Source organism: Scleropages formosus, chromosome 14 (assembly GCF_900964775.1).
Source record: "Scleropages formosus chromosome 14, fSclFor1.1, whole genome shotgun sequence".
Lineage (NCBI taxonomy): Eukaryota > Metazoa > Chordata > Actinopteri > Osteoglossiformes > Osteoglossidae > Scleropages > Scleropages formosus.
The window spans coordinates 12,054,585-12,078,620 of NC_041819.1; the positions used below are offsets into that span (position 1 = coordinate 12,054,585).

The 24,036-nt window shown below is 40.3% G+C and overlaps 1 protein-coding gene across 1 annotated transcript in view; it reads left to right on the top strand.

The window, feature by feature from the left end:
* LOC108920009 (unconventional myosin-XVI-like) overlaps positions 1-24,036 on the top strand; it is an 86,695-nt gene that overhangs the window by 2,681 nt on the left and 59,978 nt on the right. Inside the window, 6 exon segments of the mRNA XM_029258151.1 lie at positions 2,061-2,318; positions 10,015-10,085; positions 10,958-11,101; positions 18,998-19,106; positions 21,210-21,334; positions 21,691-21,858. Coding sequence (XP_029113984.1) covers positions 2,061-2,318; positions 10,015-10,085; positions 10,958-11,101; positions 18,998-19,106; positions 21,210-21,334; positions 21,691-21,858 — 875 coding nt within the window.

Here is a 24,036-nt window from a genome sequence, read left to right on the forward strand (position 1 = left end):
TGAAGAAGACTGTCACAATCTGGTACGGTGGAGCCGGAGAACCCCAACAGGCTGCCAGCGAGTTTCTCTCATTGGCTGTCACTAATCACCGTGTACATAGTCCGTGCAGCCAAAGTATGCGAGCTCTGCCTGACGTGGCCGGTGCTCTAATCCGAGGATCTGTGTGCAGAGCTCAGTGTGCTGTGCGCTCTGTGGCTGGCAGAGATAACGCCACGGTGGCAGATGCCCCAATTTTCCACAGCGGAGCTCTGGCACACGTCCCGTCTTACACCCCAGCCGTAGAGAAGCTTGACAACGGCGCAGGCAGCTGTCCAGTTTCCTGCTGGTGCAATGAGGTCACATCGAGAAGGACAGACAAAGAAACCGTAAAACGAGCACTGGAAGGCAACGAATTGCCTTCTGGGAAAGCAGTGATTACGTAGTCTAAATTTGTTTTGCTCATGTAAAAGTTTCAGATGAAATTTGACCCTCTCCAAGTGTTGCAGAATCACAAAAGAGAACTGCTGAAATACAGTAAACCACTTTATTATACACCCACTCTTATGCTTTTTTTTGTTAAATGCTTCTCCCGGTCAGGGTCGCAGTGGTCTGAAGCCGATCCCAGAACGACTGGCATTTTTTGTAGGCCGTGTAGGCTTGTACTTTAATTTATGGTCGCTCGGTTTTCTTGAATGGTCAAGAAGTCGCCGAGACAGGGCTGTTCCTTAAGAACCTAAATAAATATAAAGACTGCACTCTTCGGCTAATGAAAAGTGAACTGAAGGGTTAAGGGATCTATCTGTAGTGCCTCCGAGGTGGTACTACAAATTAAACCTCAATTTAATTATGTAACACATTTTAGAAGTCAGTGTTCCACACTGCATGCCTCGGGCATTCCACTTCAAAGATGATGAATTCCAACACAAGTGTTCTGCCAGCGTCGGTAGCGGAAACGCAGGGCGCAATCCGCTTGCAAAAGGTCACCCTCGAGAACAGAATAATTATGCCACTTTTCATCTCTATAGCAGCATTAGCAAAAGAGCTACAGTTTTCTCCTTTATTAGCTCTGTGGAAAAAGGTACTTCAAAGGCCTTGTTCGTCGAGTCCCCAAGCCTGGGAATATGACTCCTGCATCACAGCCATTTCTACTGCTAGGATACTTCTCAAGTGTGTACTCTCCCCTTCACACTCCACGTGGACTCAATTAGTTCGTCTTTCAGTCACAAACTGCAGCCGCTTTTGCTCCAGCGTATTATTTTTAGAAGGTGATGTGTGCACGAGTGGTGTATTGGCATGTTTATTTTTAGTCGCGTTATCATCTGTCATGAAAAGCTGTACCAACAAATAAAAAGTCAACATAGTATTGTTGTGAATGGTGTTACTGTGTTTTACACAATAAAACCGGTATCAATGGCCCTCTTACAATGAAGAATGTTATTCTGAGAAAAAAAAAAAAAAAACGTGTTTCTTTTGATAGCTTGGATGTGTTTGTCTAGTCTAGAAGTTATTAGTCACGGGTTTGTGTTCTTTGTCATCAATCAGTCTGACCAGCAGTTTTTCTGAAAATGAAAAAAATATGCACCATGCATATTTTAAGAATAAATGGCAGGAAAATGTTAGCATATCATAGTATGTAACCGATATACACATAAATAAGTTTTAAACAAATAAATATTTGCTTTAAAAACAGTTTTTGTCAAACATTTATATTTTGTCAAAGGTAACTAGTGAGACACTGAGATATTTTGACTCAGTATTCTTTTAAAAATTGTCCCTTCCAGTCCATTTGAGTATTTGCTTTGCTGCTGCAACCAGTAGTTTAAATATAAGCAATTTGTCAGATGTACAGAAATAGGTGTTTCTTAGGTGTTCCATGAAAAACACACAAGCACATATTAGAAGAAAATTCAGTTTTAGAATTAGGCCCTAATCAAAGACAGAGAGTTGGCTCCTTGATTTTGGTTGAGTAACAGGTAATGGTGTTTGTCCTTCTCCCACATGTGAATAACACAATTTCTCTTTGAATTTCTCTCTCTCTTTGTTTTTTTTTTTTTTTTTTTTTTTTGTGGGGGGGGGGTCAGGTGGTTTTCAGCTATGTAACGTCTTCCGCTCCAACGCCATGGAAATAGACCAGTGTCTGCTGGAGTCCCTGTCCCCAAGCCAGCGCCAGCGCCTAGTGAAGCGACTGCGCAGCGACCAGGTCCGGGCTTACTATGAACGCGAGAAGTCCTCACCTGCAATATACCAAGGCCAGTCTGAAAAGAAGAAGGTGCCAAAGATCCGTTTTCACGCTTGCGACATTCTCCAGGATGCCATTGTGCACCATGATCATAAAGAAGGTGAGTTATTGCTCCCTCATAATGGCTTCGGTCATTTTGGATGTACCGTTTCATAAATTTGTGTGCGCTCCTTTTCAGTTTTATGCTCATGCTGGATGAAACAGTACTTTTATTCTGAGATGCTGTGTGGCCAGTAGATCTGAGCAGTGAGCATGTACTTTGAAAGAGCACATAAAATATTGTGTTTTGATGTTATGAAAGAGCATTGCCAAAATAGAGCAATGCAAAGGTGACATGACAAAAGATGAAAGTTACTCAGAAGAGCTAAAAATGACTTACAGGTCATGGTGACGGATGATATTATAAAAGGGAACGCAAAATGACATGTTAAGGTCAGATTAATTTAACAAATGGAAGGGGAAGGTTACAACTCTGGGGTAGCTGTGATCCCTACAAAAGAGCAGACAAGGAGCGTAATGTGTTTGTTCATGAAGGCCTCATTACAGCCCTCCAAGACAGGGGATGCCGCTTCGGCTTCTCTTCTTTACGCCCACGTACGTGGCTGTCTCCACAGCTGCCTCTGCGAATCTGTGTCAAAGCTCCGAGCAGCCATTGTAGGTCACTGTGTGACTCAGTCTGGCTGCCACTGCTCTCCTCGCGGTCTTCGGAACCAGCTGGTTCGCTCATTAGGTTCCTGTCAAAATTTGGCTAGGAAGGAAGCAGAGATTTTACACAGCGGTAATTGCTCGTTGGACACAATGAGAAGCGCTGTCTAGTATAGGCCATTTTCTGTCATGGCTGATATGTTCTAATTAGCATCATACGTTCAGCCTGAATGGAGTCCAGCCCAATGGCGTGCTCAATGTGTTTGAAACACGCGGGTCTGCAGTCCTCCTGCGTACCAAGACCGCAGCATGGATATCTGTGGTAGTCCTATGATGACGTATTCTCAAAACACCTTTGTGAGTTTTGATGAAGTCATAGATTTCTTCCAGAAATAAAGGAATAACATAAGCCATTATCGTTATGATCATACCTGAAAGTTACCATTAAGTCACAGGTGAGACATTTACAATATTCAGTATCCTTAAATGAAACTAGATTTCATGGTCAATGCTGAAGCAATAATAATAATAATAGTAATAGTAATAATAATAATAATGTACCCACCAAGTATGGCTGTGAAAGACAAGAATAATTCTAGATTACTGTCTCTTTGAGCTTTTCTAATAACGGATCATTGCCAAGACCTGCTAGTTGTGATCTCCAGTGACAATGATGCAATGAAAATGGTCAGGCATGATTCTCTGCGAGAGCTGAATGTCAGAAAATGGTGTTTCTTTGTCTTTTTATGCTTCATGGCTGCGACACTCAGTAACTAGGGTTGACAGATTAACAGAAAGCCTAAACAGCATACTGAAACCCAGGCAGTAACGTCAAGAAAATCAAGAGATTATTTTGCCATGCTTCTTTCCAGCCTGAATTTTCAGATCCCGTCTGAAGTATTACTTATTTTCTTTTTTGACACAACCCAGCAGGAAACACACTTTGAAATCATTCCTTCACCTTGTAAAACAAAATGTACATTTCCTTTCTCGGGCATCTTTCCGAGACTGGGATAAAAGTGACCTGACAAATACCCTTCAAAGATTTGCCCTCTGAAGGGAGCCAAGGATTTCACCTCCTGTGTTCAGCAGTCAGATTTCCCATCCTGACATCAATATTTGTGTAGAAAGCCTTTTTTGTAAAGAAAAAAGACCAGCATTTTGAATCAACAGGAGGCTGGTCTGAAAGGTAGTCATCTGTGGATCGATTCCCAGCATGGCAGACTTGAAACCAGCCCCTGAAATCTTGATGCCTACTGTGTAGGACAAAACTGATATGCTCTACTCAATATAAAGACATTAAAAGTGATCTCAGCAGTTTGTACATCAAAGGAACTGCAAAGGAAAAGCTACCATTAGGTCTATCTATCTATCTATCTATCTATCTATCTATCTGGCTGTTAGTAGGTGCTTCATGTCATCATAGATAATATGTAGGTAATAATTTACATTATACAGCATTGTACCTTGTAAAGTGCGGAAAACTGCATAAAAAATAGTGGTGCCAACCACCTTTTAACTCATTCTGGAGTATTCCACACTAGTATTCGGCAAATTCTACTTGTGTCTTTAAAGTCCATGAGGGATCTGAGATTATCTCATAAAGCTGAATTTCTGTGCATTCTATATTCATTAGGTAGGCTAAAATCTGCACAACTTTTGTGTAAATGTAAAATATTATTTTTACTTTAAGCAGAAAATTATAAATGATGAAGCTGAAATACACACACGCACACATCTTCTGAACCGCTCGTCCCATACGGGGTCGCGGGGAACCGGAGCCTACCCGGTAACACAGGGCGTAAGGCCGGAGGGGGAGGGGACACACCCAGGATGGGAGCTGAAATACATCTTACTTTAAATGTTTATATTGGCTGCCAATAGTTTAGTTCTTTCTGCTGTGTGTTTTTAAAATCGTTAAGAAACAAACTATGAACTACTATGGAATGCATTGCTGTAAAGTGCCTCCTAAAAATGCTTTGGTTGCCCTAGCGGTTCATAAACGCTGAGATCTGAAAACTGTAACACATTAGGATTTTTTTTCTCAAGTAATTTTACTGCAATGCTCTGTTTCCCATAAAATCCCATAGGAGTGATAATGGATTGTGAGTTTCCATCATCAGTCTGTAGTGGTCAATTTTTGTTTATGTAAGAAGGTGAAGCAGGTGGAGCCTGACTGAGAAGTTAGCAAAATGGGTGCACTTTCTGTTCTTTCTACATTTACATGTATTCATTTAGCTGATGCTTTTCTCTAAAGTGCCCTACAGTGCTGATTTACCTACAATTATTTACTCATTTACACAATTGGGTGATTTTTACTGCAACAGATCAGGGTAAGTACCTTGTTCAAGGGTACTGAAGCAGGAGGTCATGTCAACGTATCTAAGTGAAGTCCATTCTTGCACTTAATGATCTCCATTTTAAAAATACTATGCCACTCAATGGAAATGGGTGAAAAAAAGAAAAAAAATACAGAAGCTGTCCCAGATTCTCAAATTTTTGCATATTTTAATTAGTTTTTCCATCATATTTTGGGTTATATTGCAAAAGGAAAATTAATTAAAAAAAACAGAAGTTGATTAGTATATCAAAAATAGTTTCTTACTGGGTTATGTTATTAAAGGATTGTAACATAATTTAGAGCGTTTCCTGGAAGTATCATCTCATTTATGAGACTTTACGTTACTTGGTTTGTTACTTCCTTTAGCAGACACTTTTCTCCAATGAGACTTTCAATGAACCTTATCTAGTGTTCAGCTATCAGCTCAAACTTCATTCATCCAAGGTGACTTACATTGCTAGATACACTGCTTACACTGGGTCACCCATCTGTACAAACTCACGCAGACGCGGGGAGAACATGCAAACTCCACACAAACTCCACTTTCTTTTGTGTATTGCCTTTTAGGCTATGTGTAATCAAAACAGTACTCCAAGCACATTATTTGATTTTGTGCTGCGTGAACTTCATTTTCAGACAGAAACATTATTTCCACTGTATTTTACAGTAGTTTGTGCATGTCATATGGAAATGATAAAGATACATATGGTTTCATCAAACTAAGTAATATTGACTGTATGAAAATGTATTTATTTTGAGAAAGTCATCAGTGATCCAGACCATTTAAAATTACTGTATGCATTGCATTTCTAAAGTGGGAATTTTAACTGGGGTTCTTCATTTTTTTCCTAATGCCAGTGGTCTGGCTCCATTAGGCCGATGAGGCCCATTAAGGGCAGATATGGTACACGTTCTTGTGGTGCTGTCAGATTATGTAAATGATTAAGGCTTTCCTCTGAGTCAGGTGAACACAGACAGTCTGCTCATTAATGAAAGGTCATCTTGCTGACATAAGCTGGCCCAACCTGTATATCATGAAGATGGTTTTTCAGTGTTTATGAACATATTTCATCTTTGCTGGAAATGACGCAAGACCCATTACCTGCTAAATGGCATCTCTAATGCAGTTTTTAATCAGAATGGAGACTGGCACTAATGTTAAACACGAAAGTCACACTTGGGAAATGTCATCTGTTGTCATCTATTAATTTGTTGCGTGTAGCATTTAAAAAGCTGTTGACTTGCTGATCTGTCAATTAATTTCAATCAACTAACAATGGACACTTTAACATTTCACGTTATTAGTTTCTTAATTAAGCATACACTTGGTTAATGGTTAAGAGTGTAAAAATAAAGTAAATTCAAGAGAATAATATGCAGGTTAAACTCATGCAGGCAAGCAGAGTAAATAAAATTAAGTGGTCAACCTAACTGGGCTGGCTCAGTAATAAGACCATGGTCATGTCCCTACCATCACCTTAATGAATTAACAACTTCCTAAAGTCACAGATAAAGCAATATCTAGTGAAGTATCATGATATGATATGTAACGCACTGCTATACTATATACAATATGTGTTGCACTCTCATTTATATAATCATAGGCAAACCAAAGTGATACAGTGTGCTGAGGTTGTTTTTGCGAAGTGGAACAGATTCTGGAGTCCTTACTAATTTAGTAAATAAATTGATCAGAGAAATGCAGAAAAAAACAAGAAATCCAGGTGGATTTTTACAGCCTTCCATTGAGTTGGACTGACCAGCCTACTAGATGTATTGTTGTTACCTAGAGCATTTTTGATGTGTTTTCCCTGAGGGAAGTAGATTACAGTCATCTGCGATTTTCTTTAGAAAACTTTTCTGGTGGCCGATCACAGCATTAAACCAATGAAGTCACCGATTACACTAATCCTGCTGGCAGCTTCCAACAGAAACACAGCGGTACTGCCTGCAGCATGTTTTGAATGGGGTCCATCATGCTTGGTTCCAAGCCTTTACATGATCTGAGTGCCAGCTGGTCTCGATTTGACTTTACTGATCTGTAGCTGCAGGTCCTTAACAGCTGCTGATTTTCATAGGTTCTCACTGAAATATAATATACTTCATGGACTCAGTGCAGGACTTCAAGTTTCAGGGCTACATAAGTTGAATGTTTGCCTCCATAAGTAAGAACACCACAGAGGATTTGTCTCCCTAATATTTCTCCTCTGCCTCTATTTTCTTTCTCTTCCTGAAAGTCTTTAATTTTTACACCAACTAAGACTAATATATTAGAATGTGTATGATTAAATATTGCAAACTGCAGTAGTTTTTCATAAAGCACATCACATTCTTAGCTATTTTTACCACACCTTTTAGTTCTGTGCTTGACAAAATTGTATTATGTGTGTTTTGACGACAATTTCATCTTCTTGTACGGTAGCTGTTTTTTTTTTTTTTTAATGAATCAGCATCTATTACGAGCAGCCTTGTTAATAGCAGTTGACCCGTTGGTGATGTCGTTCAGGTCAAAGCCTCCAGTGTGACAGACTAGGGTTTGTCTTTCTTCATGTGCTGGGGGTGCTGCATTGGTGTCAGAGTTAGGATCCTTTACTTGCAAGTGTAAAGTCAGCGAGAATTTTTGCAAATGCTCCCATTGCCATGGCAGTTAATGCTAATCCCAGTAATAGTGTAATAGTGCATAGTGTGTTGATTCCTCAAGGGACAGGGCTGTATAAAAATCCAAGAAGCCACACTAAGAGGGCGTGGCCTATTAGTGATGCAGTTCGGTTGACTATGTGGGGCTGCCCATGGAGGAGCGGCTATAGTACCATTCTTAAAGTGACTAAAGTCTGTTCAGATTTTTACTTTTATTTTCAGGCTAAGATTTTCAGATTTAGACGGTCTCTAACCTGAAACAGTAAAATCTGCTGTCTCTGAATGAAGCTTTCATCATGGCTGTTCTGTTTTTTTTTATATGTAGGTACAGAACATTGTCATGTTCTGCTTAAAACTTTGTTGAGTGTGATGTGCACTAGATCATGTGCTGGTTTTTGTGCTTTTCACTGCTTTTAATTAATTGTAAGATGATTTCCAATTCTGTCATTTGCACTAATAAATCCAGTATGTTTTGTTCAATGTTTAGTGGCCCAATAAATAGAGGAGTCCTTACTTGCGCTCCTGAATTTGAGATTCCTTTTTAAGTTGTTCATAGGTAATCCATTTGAGCTTCATCTTAGTTCAGATATCTTGCCAGATTTTCATTTGTTAGACAAGTGAAAAAATCCCTTGGATTTGCATTGGTTTTGTGTGGCAAAATATGAACTATGTGAAAGGTTGACATCATTAACTGAAACCTAGCAGCAACCTTTTTTATCATGCTGTTAATGAAGCTGCAAGTTGTTGTGTGAAATTGTTCATTGTAGTGACATGACAAGTGACTTTGGAGTTTTGGAATGGCCTGAAATTTCTCCCTCCGTGTATCTCATCTCTCCTTTTCTAATTGTCTCACAATGATATGTAAACCTTCTCAGTCTGTAACTGCCCTGCATATACAGTGATTGTACAAAATTGGTCTCATACCTAATCCCCCCTGTTTTTCCTGTTATGTTTCTTAGTGTGAAAAATTGATGTATTTTAAACTAATATTGTGAGGCACGAACATCATCTCAATATACTGAACCTAATCACTACTGATAAAATTCTGGTAAGAGATCTTCAGCTGAAGGAGCTTCAGTTGTCTCATTACAAGGCAGAGTCAACAGGTTTTATCTTCCCTTTGCCTACTGTAAAAACCTACTGATACATGTTTTTAATGTACAGTTTTTCATGGTGTCAAGACAAAAGGTATTTCTGTCTGTAATCCTGTTTCTTGGTGTATACCAGAACTGAAAAAAAATAAAAACTACTGCCTTGGACACAGACTTGGGGCTTCACTTTCAACATTCTGGCTTGTTATGATCATCTGAGAACTTTTCCTAAGTCTTTATAACAGAAAGAACAATAATAGTAATGTTAGCATTTAACTATATGTAGCACCATCAGTTATATTTTCAAGCTTCAAATCTAGTCTTCTACTGAGACCTTTTGATTTGTGCAACAGTTTAATCATTCCTATTAGATTTAATATTGGGAACATCCGATTTCTGATTAGCCACATCACAACTCTGTCTCTTCAGAAACTGATATGCCGATAGCTCCTATAGAACATCTGCACTCTAGATCTAGATCTGATCTACACTGTTATGTTAAAAGCTTGTGCGCTTATGATTAGTCCAACCATCACATCCATTCTGAGTGTTTCCCTTTGATCTGGTACTGTTTCTTCTGTCAAGAAACCTAATCTTGAGGTTACAGTTTTTAATTTTTATCCCCTTTGTAAGATTAAGCTGTACCAGTTGCTAAAATGTTTTGTAGTTTTTATCCCCCCCCACTGCCATACTGAAGATGTGGGTCAGCTGAGACTTGGAGGGAAGTACTTAATGAGCACGTAGTTGAGCAGTAAGGAGCAGTTATCTCAAGAAGCCCTAACCACATCTTCACCTTCCTGCAAGCACAGCTTAACCATACTTTGTGCTGCCGCTGCAGCTCCTTATCTCTTGACGGGGAAAAAAAACACCCACCTAACTGAAAAAGTAATTAACAAAAAGAATTATCAGGGGTTTGGAAGAGGATGTGGCAGTGACTGGGTCACAGACTGCTGCCGTTTTTGACGGAGCATGTTGTGCATGAGGCCCCCATAATTACAACTCCTTAATGGAATGATTTGGGGCTGCTGGGCGTTTTCCCTCCATATGGAGATGGCCATTTAATGTCCCCTTTGATGTTGCAGTCCTGCGGCTGCTGAAGGACGGAGCTGACCTCAATACTGCCATTCCCTCCGGAGGCTCCTTGCTGCATCTGGTAAGGATTTTACACTGTCTTCCCCGTTTGCACACTTGTAGCGAATTATACCCTACGGAGTCCAAGAGGTTCCCCTCTTACAGCACCGCTAGACCAGTGATCTGACCGTGTCTAAGCAGTAGTTACACTTTACTTGTGACCTAATTCACTATTTCAGACAACTAACACTTCACACTAGTGACCTGATTTGCTCTTCCACACCACTAAGACTCCACACTAGTGATCTTTTCACTGTTCCAAACCACTAACATGTGACTCAAGGGATCTGATCACTGCTCCACAGAAATAAGACTTTACACTAGTGATATGAACACTGCTGCATAGAACTAACACTCCAGTCTGGCTATGTGACCGTTGATCAAGACAACATCAAGAGAACAAAAAGCTATTGACTTTTTTATATATTTCTTTTACTAATTGCTTATGGTGTTCCAGAGAACTCAATATAGAGCTGGTTGTAATTTATAATGAACTCTTCCTTTCCAAATGAGTAAACAGAAAATAATCAATTTTATTAATACAATAATGCATAAAATGACTACAAATTTACAATAAAAGGCTATAAATCTTAAAAGGTAAAATTGTTTTATATTTTCTCTCACTTATTTTAACCAAAGCAGTTCAGTTAGTGCTAGCATTTCACATTATAACAGCACGTACTATTACAGCAAACTAATTGGCATATAATAGGGTTAAATCGTGCTCATTATTATACAAAATCCATGCCAGTGTCAGAACTAAGGTTAATAGGGAAGTTAATAAGCAGTTTGCCCCCTGCTAGTGTCAGCCTTTTATCATTGCATTATTTTTGCGTTGATGTTACCTGGGTCTGCAGTGCCTAATATAACCTCCCTTCCCCACTCTCACTGCAGTGTGCTCGCCATGATAATAGTGTGGTCTCTGAGCTGCTCATCAACATGGGACTCAATGTGGACAGGCAAGATGAGGAGCTGTGGACGGCATTGCATGTGGCCTGTGCCTGCGACAGCCCGGAAACTGTACTGCTACTGTTGGTGGTGAGTCTCCCTGTCGAACCCCAACGTTCTGACTGGTTTACTACGCAGAGATGCCAAGCTCACATCGAGTGTGTTGAAAGGAAAGTGCATTGTAGGTAAACTGGAATGCAAAACTACACATCCACTTCCCTGATTCTTCTCCGCAGGAGACATCTGGTAGTGAGCTTTATTCAAAATTAAGTAATGCCGTTCCAGCATCGCCCTGTGCCGGTTGTCATATAGCTTGAGAGATGCAGGGAAGTGGGGTTGTGCTTTGATGACAAAAAGTAGGGTGCTGCTTCAGTGGTAGACTTTGTCAAAGCTGAGAAGTTTCAGTAGCATTATTCCTGTAACTTTTTCTTCTGGTGGAACCTCCGGCTTTAACAAGCAGTCCCATCACTATCATGTCATTCCCTCGATCAGTTCCTCCACTACTTATAGGAATGAGCCGATCTGAGACAGATTAAGCATAGTTCAATATGCGCCACTCTGCAGACGAAAAGCATGAGATCCTATGGATCAAGAGCACGTAAAGACAAGGTTTCTGCCTTGACTGCCTGCGACACGAAGCAGCACAACCCTCTTAGGAGAATAATTCAGTAGCACCCTCGCCTTTTGTAATTTAGACATAGGGAAGATGAGGTCAGAAGTGTAAGATAATACTGACATTGGTGCTAAGGGCAAATAGTTTCTCAGTTAATGTGAGTGCTTTCCTTCTCTGCTAGAAAGGGTATTAAGGTGAAGGTGCTTTCAGTTGTTTAATCTCGCCTTTTCTTACTTTTTTAAGTATGAGTATATTTTTTAGCAATCCTCCTTCAAAGAATGCCTTGCCATCGCAGTATCTGTGGCATCTGTAGGACGAGCTGTAAGCGAATGAGGTGCAGTTACCTCTCTTGAACAGAGGACCACTCTGTGAATCATACGTTGATTTTGTGCTGTTGGCTCACCCCTGCATGTTCTCCAGCAGCACATCATTTCCATAGTGTGTTCAGTTGTGTAGTGCCGTGTGTATGCCAGTGACAGAGTACTGAGTGCCGGGTTCTGTTGTTTATACTGTTACGTGTGTTTGCAGGCGGTATGTGGGTACCATACTTCTCAGTAGATCTGTGTGTGTGGGTGTGCATGCAAAAACATTGATCTAAAGTAGGGTGCAGCGATCATCAGTAGGTCAGTGTGTGTATGTGTGTGTGTACCAGTGACACAAATCCAGCATGTGCCCACAGTGTCTGCCGTCGGCTCTTTGTGTGGGAGTAAGGAGAGTTCTTGCGCCTGTGCCAATCTGTGGGCTGACAGCTCAGCGCCAGTGAGATGCAGTGATTGTTGCTGGTGTCAGATGGGCCGTGTGCTGCTTTCAGAGGGATAATGGTGCCTGTGGGAACACACCAGTCTGCCGCCACACGGTCAGAACAGAGCACTCAGCGTTACACTGCCATGCACAGGAACACACTGCTTTGCGCATTCCAGTACACACAGCAGGAGCAACATGGGGCATCTTGTGCCCTGCTGCTATGTGCAGGAAGGCAAAACATTCAACTGCTTTTCTGTTGCATCCATTTCAATGAGAGATGGGCTTTTCCACCGTAATGGGATCAATCCCACCTTCAAAAGAAGCTTGGAGCAAGTTAGCAGCTATGCCACATATCTAGGACAAGGCAGTCAATTTGGACTCGCTATCCGTCCTTTTTTGGACCAATGAAAAGCAAAGCTAAGGCTCGTGAAGCGTATTTCTCTCATATAAACCACAATCTGGGCATGAAAATAATTTATTGCCCATTTTTCGGGACTGAGTGAGCTTTTATATTCCTTCAGCAAGTGAAGGCTCAGTGTGAAGGACGGGAAGCTCCACCCACTCACTCACTCCAGTGTACTAGTTACACTGCGGCTAAAGCACAGCAATGCTGCCACCCCTGACATGCCCTCATACGAATATTTTAAAATCCATTTCTTCAGTCTTGGCCTGCATAATTTTTTGAACTATATTTATTGTCTTTAGACTACTATCCTAAATCCATTAGCTGAGCCAACTTGGCAGACACTTGCATATCATATTTAAACAATAGATATCACGTCAAACTGGGTGTATCCCCACAAGGGGCTTTAGAGTAAAATTGTTTTCAAATTTCTATTGAACACATTCTGCTGTGGTGAACATTACTATATACCTCAGCAGGGGATGGTTGCTGAATACCTGATTTTTACATATAGACAGCAGAAAAGGCACCATTTCTGCTTAGAAACTTAATTTTTTTTTGCTTAAATTACATAAAACTGCAAAGTAAAGCAACCAGACACTGAAACCCGTTTGACTTTGAAAGTTGAGAAATATCTTCCAGATTTAGTCGCTGGCATTAATCATATTGACTTATCTGAGCATGACTGATTGTTTTCAAAGCCAGTTGCATTTATAAGGAAATTAAAATACAAGTAATTTGACAGAAGGTAATGACCTGTTACACTTTAAGAAAATTTTCATTATAGGCAGTGACAGAAAACATGATTCTTGTATAAACTGCATAAAAATCTAATGCCACTGTCATTAAGATCTATAACTAACCGAGATGCATAGGGTGAGACAGCGTACAAGCTGAAGAGGGTACCAGTCAATCATAGTAAATATGAACTTTTCCCAGTTTTTATGTTTAAAATGACACACTGATATTTGTATAGCTCAATGAAAAGAAAAATCCTCAACGCATTGGTAATTTTCTAAATTAGTGAAGCCTTGTTTTCCTGCCAAACCCATTACTGTTTCACCAGCGTATGACTTGTGGTCATCTCCGCTGTTGCACTTTGTTTACCTGAAAGTGAGTTTGTGTGCTGACAGAGAGGGTCTCCCTGGAGGATGGGAAGCCAAACTGTCATTGTTTAATAGCTACTCGCTGGCGGCACTTTCATCATTCATGAAGCCATGTGATGAAATGCAGTCCAAGAGGCAGTCAAAGACCAGATTTTACCTCCATGGCTGTCTTAATTATTTTTTAATGTGATTTGATGCATGCATCACAGTTTCTTGCTGTTATGGTTTCTGTAGTGCAGTTTAATAACCGCTCCCACTCAAGTTTCAATTTGTAAGAGCCTTCTGGCTTCCTCTGATGTCTCTCTTTGAAGCTCTGAAATAAATGGAGCGCTCATTCTCAGCTCGAACTTTTCTTTTGTTTACTCTCATGAGAATGTGTGTGTGTGTGTGTGTGTGTGTGTGTGTGTGTGTGTGTGTGTGTGTGTGTGTCTGTGTATCTGCATGTGTATTTCTTTACAAGATTGTCATGCTTAAAGATAGAAATAGTGCTGGTCATCCCTGATGATGATCATTTTAGTTGAGCATCATTTTTCCTATTTTGAAGAGAATGGAGCCATTGAATTTCAGTTGTCATATGATTCTTCGCATTGTCAGTGTCATGCCCACGACCACACCCCAGATGCCAGCACCTGGCCATAATCAGCAGGGCAGGGTATAAAGGGTGCCAATCCACCACTCCCATGTCGCAGAAACTCAGAGAAAACCATCCCCTTGCCTTCTCAAAGTTCTGCTTTGCCTTGCGACTCCCTGCTTTGTTCCCTTGCCGAACTCCTTGTTCCCAAGTCCTGTTTCCCTCGACTTTGACCATCTCCTCGCCTCTTCGACCACGACCTTGGATCACCCTTTGGAAGAACATTCGCACCTCGATTCTAGACCCATGGATTTCCCAGATTTAACATTTTACAATTTCAAATCAGTCCTCTTGTGACCAATTCATTTTACCTGTGATAAAACAGTCACTAAATACATTCTCCTATGGGGGGTAAAATATGTAACATTTAAACATGAAACAAAGTTCCTGAAACAACTTCAACCTCTTAGAGCTCAGTTTTCATTCTTTCATTTTAACTTCAGGTGACAAATTAAAATGGATGAAACTCTCACCTCACATGTGAAATATTCATACCGAGTAAGTACTTTACTTAACCTATGCTGGTAACAGGTTATTCTTAGGCATATTTCCAGATGTATGTAAGATTTTACTTGGGGGAACACTTTTATAATGGCGGAATTCCTTATGTGAATCCAGTTTCCCTACCGTGTAAAACTACTGGGAGCTGTTATATAAATATCTTTCCACAGAGGACATGGATATGTAACATGCAATATGATTATTATGTGCAGCTACTTTGTTTCTTTCACCATATGAGCCAACGTTCATTGCATGAGTAGCTGCATAAAACTTTAAAAGAGAATCGACAACTCCTGATCACCTTCCTAGTAAATGTTCTTTTTTTTAATAATTGTACTATGCATGTACTCATAAATGGCTTTTCATTCAGTTGTTTTCATTGGTTAAAGATGATAAGCAGCTGCTGCCTCATGGCTTGCAAGACCTGAACGTTTCAGTCCTTCCTTATTTCTTTCTGTCAGCATGTTTCTTGAGGTCTGGGATACGCCATCCACAATGACTGAATCTATAAACAAGCCCTCGGAGGAACAACTGGTCTAGTCATACCTGAAAGTGGTTCTTCAGATACCATTTCAGATTAAGCCATGCTATATGTTTCAAAAACAGTCGAAAGGAAGGAAAATATACACCACCAAAGACTTCCTACAAACTGTGGAGAATATTCTGTTTTTATGGTGTTTAAATTTATTTTAGCTGATGTCTTTTCCAAAGCAACATTTGTATGTACATTTACCTAGCTAGACAATTTATACTGGAGCATTTCAGGTTCAAGTACTTTGCTCAAGGATATTACAGCATGGGGTGGGATTCAAACCTGGTCCTTTCGAATCTAATAAAGCAGTCCTATCCCCTGTAGTGCATGCCCTGCCCCTGCTGTAATCTTATTTCGGATAATATGCTGTGTAGTGTTAGAGAAATAATCAACAATTTCTTTTTGAACATAAAATTCATACACTGGGATATTGTAATTAGCCTACATTTGCACAAATATAAATAATCATAAAGGTGCAATGCCAGCATATTTCCTGTTTACCTTATGCAGTCAAGTTCAAAAGAGATGACATATTCTGTAAACATTCTTAAAAAGTATTACCAAAAAAGTCTTAATTGCTGTGTTCCACTGACATTGATCAAATATATCAAATATATATAAGAGAATGTTTAAGCTACAAGGTGTGTGACTTTAAGTTAGTACAATGAATTTGAAAATGAGGAACTTTTTAAAATATAAATTGATCTCATTTCATTCCTCTTGTGTTGCTTGAGTAACTTTTGGTTAAACACTTCTTTTGTAACTAAAAAAAGTGAAACAGATAAACAAAGGACCACACTCAAAACTCATGTGGTTGGCTGCTGATGTGACTGACCTGAAATGCCATTCACTGTCTTTGTGACATTTTGCATTAGGTCTATGAGAAGTCACAGGACCAAGGCTATTCTGTACGTCATGTAAATGGAAATCACGCTGTTGGCACACAGATTGCAGCCCACAACTATGTGTTTAAAATAATAAATCTAATAAACAGTGTCTTTTGAAAATTGAAAGTGTGAAATATGTGAGGTTGTAGGCTGCACATTTTGTTACCTCAGCAAATGGTGTTTAGATGTTTCTTGTTTCAACAGTATTTAAATTATCCTTCTGAGACATGCAGGTCTGTAGTAATAGAAAGCAGCATTTACAAGGATTTCAGGAAACAGTGCTGAGCATAATCTCCTCCAAATGCCACCAGCTTTAATAAACCTCACTAACACTTTCCTCTGAATTCATTTCCATAATCCTGGGCTCCACCAGCGCTCAGAATTGAGCGAGCCCTTCTTCCATATTTAAAGCATGCAAAAGATGTTGCAAGTTTTGTAAATATCCCCAAATATTTCCCTGCATTCAGCAATGCTCTTGTCAGTGCAGCACCCTGGGGGCTGGAGTGGGGGGGGGGGGTGTTGGCTCCTTGGATGTTTGAATATTCATTTTAATAAAGTTCTGTGCTAATTTGCAAAATAAATTATTCAAAAATGTTCTCATTCTAAGGACTTTTACCAAGAGTCTGACACTCCTTCCTTTACAGTATAATTACCAACAAAATTTATGTATGTATGTAAATATGTTTTTAATGTCATCCAGCCTAACCCTTTATCACTTCTGCAAAAGCTTTCTGAGCCATTTTCAACCAGTTTGTTCATGAGTCTCTATTGGCCAGTGGGTAAAGTACCCCTTCTGAAGTAAACACGATTCCAATACAAAAAGAGATTGCAGTGGAGCTTCCATTGTAATATCCTTTTATGGATGGGTTGAGTAACTGCCTGTGATTGCAAAACTCCTGTACAACTCACTGGGCATTTTGAACAGGAGGGTGGGGTCTGAAGAGCTGGTCTGAAGTTTACAGCCTATCACATGAAATAGTAAATGCATGGAACTACACTTTACAGCAGTAAAAGGGGCTGCGGCTTTGCAGACATTGTCTACTTTAGACAATGAAGAAGATATAGGTTAAATCCATAAAGGTGTCTTTAATGCCTTGGACTATCAGAGTTTTCAGCATACAAAATAGAAGAAGAACTGTGCTAGAGATTTTTTTTTTAGCTCCCAGAGTCTGGGGAATTAAGTGCAGAGGCCTTTTTTAAAGTTCTTGAAACAAGCTGGAATCTCCCCACACTGGGTTGGAATAAGCCCCAGAATAAGGATAGGACACATAGCAGAAATAAAAATGCTGCTCAGAGAAAACCTGCAGCGCTAAAAATACAACTCCAGAGCAGTAACATAATTTGAGAAAGCATTCTTAATATTAGTACGGAATTTCATCCAACTCACACTCAATAAAAACTGAACGATTATTACATATGCTGTTTGTAGTCGCAATTAAGAGTCAGATTCCCAAGTAAAGAATTAAATATGCTATTCTTTCTTCTGAAACTGAAGAATGTCCTTTTAGAATTGCGCTCACTTAACTTCTTGTTCTTTCATTTATTTCTCTCTTTCAAATTCATTTTGAGATGAATTGTGCTCAGTTGTGTCTTATTAGTCAAGGAGAGGAGAATTTGTAAATATGATGTTTAAAAATGTTCACACTTCATTGCGGTTGATATTTAGATGTACAAAAGAATTGGGATAAGCTTTGGAAAATGGTCCTACTCCTGTACAGGTAATTGCCCCTTTTTTAGGTAATATGTACTCTAATATGAGTGTTAATCTGTATTTACCATGATCATGTTATATCATGTTTTAGTTTCCCTTGCTGTACTCTGAGTTTGAATGATCCAAACATGGTTACATTTTTTTTATTTTCTTAGACATACTTCTTCTGGAATGTAAGCAACAAAATTTGTTCTCTTCTGACAATGACTGCTGTTGGTTCCCATATCAAATTTACATAAATTCCTTCAGTGTCTATTTCAATAACACCTCATTGGGCGTTACATTTATTCATTTAGCTGATGCTTTTCTCCAAAGCGACTCCCAGTGTTAAGCTACCTGCAGTTATTTACCCATTTTTACAGCTGGTCAATTTTACTAAAGCAATTCAGGGTAAATACCTTGCTCAAGGGTATTACAGCTGAAGGTGAGATTTGAACTGGTAACTTTTGGGTCTATAGGCACAGCTACCTTTCAGTTTATTGTTTTTGATTGCACAGGCTTCACAATGCTATTTAATCACCCTTTGTAGGGAAGCATTTAATCATGTATGAAACTGGAAGAGGGGGGTGCGGTGGCGCAGTGGGTTGGACCACAGTCCTGCTCTCCGGTGGGTCTGGGGTTCGACTCCCGCTTGGGGTGCCTTGTGGCGGACTGGCGTCCCGTTCTGGGTGTGTCCCCTTCCCCCTCCGGCCTTACGCCCTGTGTCACCGGGTAGGCTCCGGTTCCCCGTGACCCTGTATGGGACAAGCGGTTCTGAAAGTGTGTGTGAAACTGGAAGAAAGTTGCGACTGCATGCTCTCTCTTGCACTAAGTCTGCTTGTTTACCTTTTTTCTGTTTTATTTTGTGCTATACGGAAGGCTGGGGCCAATTTGTGGCTGCAGGACATCAATGGAAAAGTTCCACTGGACTACGCTGTGGAAGGAACTGAGACCAGCTACATTCTCCTCAAGTACCTTGAGGAAAAGGGTAAAAACTGTCTTTTTCTTCTAACTTAAAGATTGCAACCTCAATTACGCTGAAAATGTACTGGACTCAAAACCGGTGTTTTTCCAACATAAGCTTGATGCTTTTCTCCAAAGTGACATATAATGTTAGGTATTCACCCATTTATACAGCTGGGTGATTTTACTGGAACAATTTAGGGTTGATACCTTGCTCAAGGGTACTACAGCCAGAGGGGGAATTGAACCAGCAACTGGTGGATTTAAAGGCAATAGTATTAACTACTATGCTGCTACTGATCTATGCATGTGTTATGGGACACTTTAAGAAAGGCAGAAATATTGCAGTGAACTAACTTGAGGCTCAGAATGGGAAAATTAACAAAAGAACGAATGTGATTTTCTGCTTTCATGTATGAACAGCTAAGAAATAACACTGAAATGCATACTTGTGAGGACTGAATTATGTTGTGTAAGAGTAAATGTTGGAAGAACTGCTCCAATAAATGAATCTTCTCACTGTGGAAATTGAGAGAATAACCACATTTGAACAGGCATGTCATCACTCATTTTGCTAATTTTGCCAAAACCAGAGGTTGTCAGGGAGTAAAGTGAAGGCACTTATCTTTAATTTGAATCTCTCAAGGCCAAGGGGGCCACTTGTACATCAGAAGCGTGAGCTATTAACAGTGGACACGTGGGCCACGGGCCGCGGTGCCAGAGCGCCACCAGGGAGGACTGATCAGCTGTCATAGTCCCACCTCGGGACATCAGCTCAACTGTGCCGCTTGCTGTTGCGAGTGATGAAGGGTGAAATAGGCAAACTGAGCAAATGGTGTCATTTATACCCCCTGCCTACCTCAATATCATGGCAAAGATTGCACAACTAATTTTAAGTTTGCTTGTTATTTTTTGCATTTGTTCAGTTACTTGCTTACTGATGTATTTCAGTCAGAGCTGGGTACGGGGTATCCTTACTGGGTTAGCCACTTGGGGAAAAAAGTGAAGTTCTTCCTAATTAACATTCTTTGTGCTCAATAATGTTGAAATGCTGAAAGTACAGACAACTGTGTGGCCAATAGTCTGATAAATCTCAGCGTGGCAGACCACATTTGTAATAATGCGTTTTTACGAAGCTTCGCTGTCAGTGAACTAAATAAGGAAAAATAATCACATTGTCCGGCCATTAGTTACATCACATAGCTACCCAGCATTTTACCTTGTCAGTCATTTTTATGACTCACATTTACAACATAGCAGCACAGAACGCAGGCATTACTTCACCTCCCGCTCAGCAGGAGATGAGCAGTAGTGCAGGAGGGCCTGAGATGGATGACTGCACACCAATAAGCCCCCCTGTCCCAGCACTTCTTGCTTTTGGAAAATATGTTGAAAGTGTAATGTGTCAATGTGAGCTACTGTACTGCCATGGTCCTGCAAATCAGTGCAGCACTGAGCTACCTCAGTTTCCTGCCTCTGACAGGATAGCTCAGGCTCACTGTTCCCAGGGATGGCCCACCTTATTTCGTAATGAGACATCAGCCGGGGTGACTTCTCATCCACTCTGTTCATCTGTTGTATTCACTGTCTAATTTAAGAAGTGCTGTGAATCCAGAGAACCAGGGCTTTCTGTCCATGACTGCCACAAACCACAATTACCCAAAATAATTATACAGAAAAAATGCTAATTCCAAGGACCATTTTGCTTTGAAAACACAACTACATCTTCACACACTGAATAACTGAAAGGATGGAAATGAGCAGACATATTTACACTATTTGTTTAGTGTCAATAACTCAGATCTTCCTCTTACAGTTGTTCCTGGTAAAATAAGTCTGGAGGGGAAAAATGAGATTATAATTAAAAAAAAAAGTAATTCACACTTTCATAAATGTTTTACTAAAGACAGAAATTCCTCAGATATGAGACAGCATTTACACCCATGTGTCTGTGTGGGCTTTTGTTTAATTGTGCTGAAGCTCTGAGACGATAAAATCATTACTGAAACACTTCTCAGCAGCAAAGACTGAGAACAATAAATGAAGACAGTTTGTCTTTGGTGTAAAAATCAACAAAACCCCATATTTGTCCTAAGACAAATTTTGTACTGTCTTCTCCTTCCTGCAGGTGTGGATGTGAGCACCCTTTGGCACGTGAAAACACAACGGCTTTCAGATGTGCTGTCAGGTGTCCATCAGCTTGTAGCTGCTGGGGAAAATGTCCATCAGAGCAGCAGTGAGGGGGTCACCATGGTGAGTGGGCTTCACGCACTGTATCAGAGTAACCAGGCAAGGCTGCAGTTATGCTTTTTAACCTTTGCAAGGGAACATGAGGTTGAAGACCCTGCTTTATCTCTGTCTGTTCCCAACAAGTTTCTTCTTTCGAAAATGTTTCTCTCATCACCTTGAACCCAGGTGTGATAGTAGAGAGTCTGGTGTGATGATGCTATAATATCTCAGTGTTGTATATGTTTTTTCACACCTCTTCTCGGTCAAATTTGGTTCCTCTTACTCATTTTCACTCATTGAAATAGGTCTTCTGGTGGGCCAGTGCTCTGAGCTCCAAATCTTTAACACAGTATTCAAGAACAATTCTTCACTTTCTGCAGCTGCGAACAGCTTCTACCTGTGGCTATACGGAGGTCATGTCCCAGCTTCTGGAAAGTGGAGCCAGCACGAAGGTAGCAGGCAGCAGCTCCTCACCTCCTCTGCAGCTGGCTGTGAAAAATGGACACATAACCCTGATTCAGACTCAGATCAATCAGAATAAGACGGAGGTAATTTAATTATAGAGGAACACTGCAAGACATACATCTTCACAGATCAGTGGTCAGGATGTCAGTGTACCCTGCCCATGTGGACAAGGTAGATTTGTTTCACACTGAGAGAGTTCAGAAACAACATGCAGCATTCAACAAATACAAATCCCGCATTGACATAAATCCATCTTAGAAGCTTGATAAATGGATGTTTTCGGTGCAGCATGTATGTGTTTGAAGTTCTCCGCCTCTCGTGTATTCATTATGGTGACTTACATTAGATTAATTTTATTATTGTTCACAGAGGGACATTGACGTTGTGGGTTAAACCTCTCGCTAAAAACCTGCTGACATGATCAAATATGTGAATATACTGGGCAGTTTGGGCAGTTGCTGACAAAGAGAATTTGCTCATGTTTAAAAACCTTCTTTTTTACATTATTTGTGCTCCCTCAGGGACATTTCAACTTATGCGGTCAGTGTAAGATCAACACTGGCCCCCATCCCTGTAATGGAGTTGTTTTTAAAAGCCTTTCATAACAGTGAACCACACTCAAGCGCTTCTCGTCTGCTTTGTATTCTACTGCAAGAAACATGAATGCATTTATTTTTAATTTTCCCTTTTTTCCCTTCATGTCTTTCCTGCTCAACTCAGAGCATCGTGATTGAAATAAACAAGCCTGATGTTTTCAAGATGAGAAAAGACTGAGGAAATTATGAGCTCTCTGGGGCTAAGGTCTTTGATAAAGCAATCGCCATTTTAACAGCATGGAATTCTCTTGTCCTGACTTCTAACGCTGGGAAACAGTGTGTGCGATTTGCATTCTGTTGTCAACACTTTACCACTTCTGTGCATGTTTATAAAAATTTCCTTTGGATTAGAAAAATGTTTAGTCCCTTGGATACTGTTCTTATCAATGGGGCATTTTAGGGAACGAATGACACGCTGACTTATAGACCAACAATGATTCTCCACTAGGCATTCACAGCTGTCATGGATTCTCAGTGTGACCCCCGTCACGATATATTTCTCTGAGAATTCTCCTGACCTGTGCACTTATTTGTGCAACAATGGAAAAGAGGTTCGAGCAACTCTTCCCTAAGGTGAGATGGTAACGGGGAAGGAGTCAGAGCACACTCAGAGTGGCTGGACCCAGGGTCATACGGACAACTACGGGGGTTGGACAAAATAACAGAAACACTTAGCGATGTATTAATGTCAAGGATTGAAGACCTAATAAGAAGTAGGGCACCCTTTGCTATCTTTCTGTTCTTTTTGGAATGCTGTGTCACTCAAGTCCTGGAGTGTGTGTCATGGGATTCTACATCTTTCTTCAAAAAGAAAAACTTCCATGAGGGATGAAGGAGGTGGAAATCTGCTTGACACTGTATTTCAGAACTTCCAATAACGTTTTAATGATGTTTACATCTGGTGATTGAGGAGGCTATGGATAATGTTGAATTTATTTAGCAGTGTATATGGGGCCATTATCTTCCTGGAGTATGGGAATATCATGAGGGAACACTATTCTCACCACTGTGAAATGGCCTCATATTCCTTGGCCATTATATGACTACACAGAGCAATCATCAGACCTAATGACTCCCACAAGATGTCTGCCCATATCATTATGGATGTCCCACCATGTTTAACAGTTGGCCACAGACATTTTGAATGATTGAGATCATTCTTTCACTTTCTGCAGATGTGAACCTTTCAATGTAAGAAACAGGGTGAAAGCTGACTCATCGTGCCATATTACTTTTTTTTTTTCTCATTGCTCAGGTACAGGTTTCGTGCTTCTTACACCAGGTTACATGTCTCTGTATGTTGGTCTTGGGTAAAAACACTTTCCGAATGGCAACCCTACCATAAACTCTGGCTTTGTAAAACTGACAATGCACAGTTTTTTTTAAAACTGGGTCACAGAATGGTTCAGATTCAGTACTGCGGTAATTTTTGAGTCTGAACTTTTGTGACATTTAGCGGCTCTCCTGTAAAGTGTCCCTTTGTCCCTGTTTGTGAGCTTTGACTTTCGACCGCTGTTACACACACTGTTGTGTTTCGCACATGCTGTCATTATTTCATAGACTGTTCCCCTCGACACGTGAAACAATTTAGTGGTTTTTGTGAGCGATGCAGCTGCGGCACTTACTGTTTAGCTTCTTCGGAACACTCTTATTTGCCTCATGTTG